Source organism: Austrofundulus limnaeus, unplaced genomic scaffold (assembly GCF_001266775.1).
Source record: "Austrofundulus limnaeus strain Quisiro unplaced genomic scaffold, Austrofundulus_limnaeus-1.0 Scaffold306, whole genome shotgun sequence".
NCBI lineage: Eukaryota > Metazoa > Chordata > Actinopteri > Cyprinodontiformes > Rivulidae > Austrofundulus > Austrofundulus limnaeus.
The window spans coordinates 274,761-279,627 of NW_013952708.1; the positions used below are offsets into that span (position 1 = coordinate 274,761).

The 4,867-nt window shown below is 38.9% G+C and overlaps 1 protein-coding gene across 2 annotated transcripts in view; it reads left to right on the plus strand.

Annotated features, from left to right (window-relative positions):
- The window catches only part of chst8 (carbohydrate (N-acetylgalactosamine 4-0) sulfotransferase 8), a 181,498-nt gene extending 177,014 nt beyond the window's left edge, over positions 1 to 4,484 (plus strand). For both annotated transcript variants that reach the window (XM_014021804.1, XM_014021805.1), the window contains one exon: positions 877 to 4,484. In XM_014021804.1, coding sequence (XP_013877258.1) covers positions 877 to 1,914 — 1,038 coding nt within the window. In that variant the 3' untranslated portion in view covers positions 1,915 to 4,484. The remainder of the gene's footprint in view (positions 1 to 876) is intronic.
- Positions 4,485 to 4,867: the final 383 nt, after the last annotated feature.

Consider the following 4,867-nt stretch of genomic DNA (forward strand, 5'->3'; position numbering starts at 1 on the left):
GTTTGTTTGTTTGTTTGTTTGTTTGTTTGTTTGTTTGTTTGTTTGTTTGTTTGTTTGTTTGTTTGTTTGTTTGTTTGTTTGTTTGTTTAATCCACTGGTTCAGGAGATGTTTTATAACAGACACGTCCACGGTCATGTTTAAGCTTCATATTTACTCTGAGGCAAAAGACAACTCACAAACTAGATTTGCTGTGYGTTGCTCTCTCTCAGCTCATCTCTGTGCTTTCTGTTTTATCTGTGAGACTTTCAGCCCAGCAAACCCTAAACAATGTGATGTCTGCTGTGGAGCTTCCTGCCTCACACTTCCCTCCGCACATCAAACAGGCTATAGGAGAAACGCTTTCCTTTTTCTCCCCCTAGATGTCCCTACAGACAAAGGGATGTGGCCTTTTAAGTCAGAAAGGCGAGGACCTGAGATTTATGATGGTCCCATCACCTTGTCTGTTGTAAAATTAAAATTATACATCAAGTCCATTGGCTTTATGATGCCATCACAGCATTTAATTGAAATAAAATGTCAGAGTGTGTGATGGCCTCAGCCATCATCTGATGGTAATCAGGCAGTAGATGATTCTAATTTAGATTCCCCATTAGCTGTTTATAAGACATTTATATGGTGTTACAGCTCAGTTTATTGATAGGTCATGGGTGGCATTGAACAGTCTGTGACATTTGCATTTAACAAAGTTATACCTTTGTTTGAGCAGCGATAAAACAGCACCATCAAGTGGCCACTGTGTGCGTTTATGTATGTTTCTGACAAAGAAAAAAGATTTTAAGAATCTTTTGCATGATATTCACTTTATTACCAAAAAGTGGTTTTGCTTGTTTGTTCTTACTTGTCTCTTGCTGTCATTTCTTGCCTGTGTTTTACAGAATCTCTTTCCTCTGAACCAAGATGAGGCTAAATCTGACAACGATCCAGCTGCAGAAGCCAGCCCCATCTCCCCGATGCAGCTCCCAAACTTTGAGAAAAACAAACAGAAGGCCACAACTACGTCCCAGGAGCAGGACATGGGGTCCCTTCAAACCACCAAAAAGCAACGCCAACTGCTGAAAACGAGTCCCGACGAAAGCAGGGAAAAGCTCCAGAGCATCATGGACTCACGGAAGCAGCTGATGAAAGAGATGTGCGCCAAATACAAAGGCAGCATCTCCAAGACGATCACACCAGAGCACGTCAAGCACATCTTTGTGGAGGACAAGAACAGGCTCTTGTACTGCTCCGTGCCCAAATCAGGCTGCTCCAACTGGAAGAGAACCCTGATGGTGTTGTCAGGCCAGGCGTCCAGTGTTGAGAGCATTCAGCACGAAACGGTCCACTATGGTGGGCACATCAAGAAGCTCAATRCGTTCAACCAAAAGGAAATAATGCACCGCCTGGAAACCTACAACAAATTCTTGTTTGTTCGCGAGCCCCTCGAGAGAGTGGTGTCAGCGTACAGGGACAAGTTTGAGAACCCCAACGACTACTACCACAACATGTTCGGGAAGCCCATCATATCAAAGTACAGAGTGACCCCCTCTGCAGAGGCCCTGAAGACGGGCAACGGGGTCACGTTCAAAGAATTTATCCGCTACCTGTTAGATGTGCACCGGCCTGTGGGGATGGACATCCACTGGGAGCAGGTGAACCAGCTGTGCCACCCTTGTGTCGTCCACTATGACATCATCGGCAAGTTTGAAAACATGGAGGAGGAGTCCAACTTTCTGCTGCGAATGATCGGGGCGCCACCGAGCCTCATACTGCCAAGTTTCAAAGACAGGAATCCGGGCGATGCACGGACCTCAAAGGAGATCACTGAGAAATACTTTTCTCAGGTAACCATGATGGAGAGACAGCGAGTGTACGACTTCTACTACATGGACTATCTGATGTTCAACTACTCCAAACCTTTCAGTGATTTATACTGATTAACTCTCGACGACTCAGTCAGTCCCATTCAACTTACATCTACATCTCCACCATGATATTAATCCTCACGTAAAGGAACTCACCCACATGCTCCCTCGATTCTTTGAATCTAAGCAGCAGCGCCAGCAAGTCCAAAATTTTAATTAATGGAAAACGATTTTTATTACTTTCTCTTTTTCCCACTAATATCTTCATTATTTAATATCCTGTTTGAAAAGATACGCCAAACTCTCTGAAAACACGAAGTTATCTTTTCCAATAAATGGTGGAGATGATGGGAAAATTTAATATAAATACACAGTTTAAAAAACTGTAAACTATGATTTGAATAACTGCTCAACAGGCTTTAATCTGATTTATTGTGTCAATTTCAATATTTTTTTTATTTTGAAAGTAAAAATAAGCTAAAAAATAAAGTTCTGAGTTTGTAAGAATCTGTTCCCTCAGTTTAGTTTTACTAACAGATGCCATCCTATTATGAGGAGTGATAAATCAATAATTTGGTTCACAGACATTGAAATGTTGGACAAACTTCATTAATTTCTAAACAAAAGCATCAAACTGCTGTAAAACTACAAATATCACTTCCGTTCAAACTAAACAGCGTGGCCTAAATTTAATCAAAATTGGCCAAAGCTCATGGAGAAATGTTTAGGTTAGGTTTAGTTTTAAGTATTTATATATGGTCTATGTGACAGAGAGAGGGAAAAACAAGAATAATCCTGTAGATGTTGCTGAATATTACAACTGGATTTTGCAATCTGTAAGCTATCCCCTAAAACTTTGTCTGACTTAATGCAAATTCATGTAACCAGATTATACAACTGGTGGGAACAGATTCTTTGGTGCTCTATAAGACTCTCTCTATCAGAACCCTTTCACTTAATTTCAAATCAGTACGGTAGCCTTAGTTTGACTTTAGTTTGATCGAATCAGCTCTTCAGAGCTTGAAATGTTGCAGAAGGTCAGTCATCAGTATACCTCGAAGTRTCAGTGCATACTAATGCAGATCATTTTTGTAAATGGCTTTACTAAATAGTATCTACAATGAAGGAATTCAGCTCTTTTGAGAGTATAATTTTAAGAAATATGTGAAGTGTTGCCCACTCAAAAGCTGTGTGCACTTATTGTAGCATTTTTTATACTTCTAACAAAAACATAAAACCACATGTGGTCGAACACATATTGTGTGCTGTGGCTCCTCCATCACTGGAGGGATTTTCTTGTGTTGTTTGTGCAAATGCAAGACATCCAAATACTTGTAAGGTACCAAGTGTTGCTGCCAGTGTCTCTACAGTATGTGTTGGCGGTGCTGATTGGACCTTCATTCAGTTTTTTTTTTTTTAGAAAGACAAACGGAAAGCACABCAACAGGCTAACAAACAGTCACAGATGTTTAGGCTTGGTTTCAGTTAGAGATGCACTTTTCAGTCAGCAGRTGACTAATCAGCTGATTATCAGCTTGACTGGTGATCTGAAACTAAAAACTCTGATGTCCAYGTGGTCAGGGAATGCACCATAAATTTGCTTTAAGAAGAGCTCATCTTCAGCTTATATATGTTTTAGTTAAGAAGACTCAGTCAGCTGTTTTTGATTTCCTTAAGGTGAMTGAAAGTAAAATATGAAGAAACACCATAAAGAGCTGCTGAAAGCAAACGAGTTTCTGTGTGTTTGCGGCTCATTTTACTGACACAGAAACTGGGGTTTTCCATTTAAATACCAGCTGCCACTTCAACAGGTGACATGTTGCACTGCACACTTCTGTGGAAGAACTATAATTCTGCAAGCAGGTTGACAAATCTAAGTAGAGTTTATAGTTTAATTGTTATAATTATCAATCTGCAATTTTCCATAATCTCACACATCTAAAAGTAAACTAGAATGACTTTTTTTTTTTTCAGAAATCGTATTGGGCACAGCTGCAATTTGTTACAAACTGAAATCTTGTGAGGAAAAAAGGTCCAGTAAAAATAAACAGTTTTGTGTTTTCATGTGTGTAAAGAGAGAGAGAGAAAGCTCTTAAGTAGTTATATTTGGCTTATACAGGGGACGTATCACAATATGTCTAAAAGGTGAAAGTTCTGTWTCTTGGCACTATATTTGGAGAAAATACTAAAAAATATTTTGTAGTAAACATTTTAACTTTTAAGTTTTCATATCAGCTAGGAATCAAAAACCCTATTTAGCATGACATCTTTTTAGTTCTTAGCGAGAAATTGTTATTGGCTGGAATCAGAGTACAAACATCAGACAAGAAATCTGTGACTGGTGCCTCTCTAACTTAAATCATGTCTTCATCAAAGCTGAATGAAGGGTTTCTAAACTTCAGTATGAGATGAAAGCAAGATTGTATCCAGTCTTCACCATCCACCTCATTAAATAAGCCCCTAAAACACATCCCACCTTCAGATCTCACACTGTCAGCAGCCCCTCTGTGTGCCACACTCAGTCTACTGTACAGGCTTCTTTCTGACTCTACTGGGTAGAATTGTATAATGGGCATTCAGATGACTATATATTTTTCTATGTATTTCTAAAAGCAACATAAATATAAAAAAATATATATTTAGTGCTTCTTGGTGAAGGTATGTTTAACTCTATTTGATGTCATTTATCTCTCTTTCAGTAAAACTAGTGTAGAGTGTTGTGTCACCGAAGAGTTTCTTTCTAAAGCAGGATATCCACCAACAAAAGCACAACAAAAAAAATTGATTATACAAGAATCTGTTGTTGATTAAATGATGGCTCTTTGTGATTTGAAGCTAATAAAAGATCCTAATTGGGGAAGTGGATATAAAAGTTTGGAAAGAAACTCTTTAATTACTTATCTCTGATGTGTTTGGACTTTGCACAAATGAGCTTCATTCCACCTAGTAACTAATGACAGTTTTTATCCCAAAATAACTCTTCTGTGTGTGCGTGTGTGTGTGTGTGTGTGTGTGTGTGTGTGTG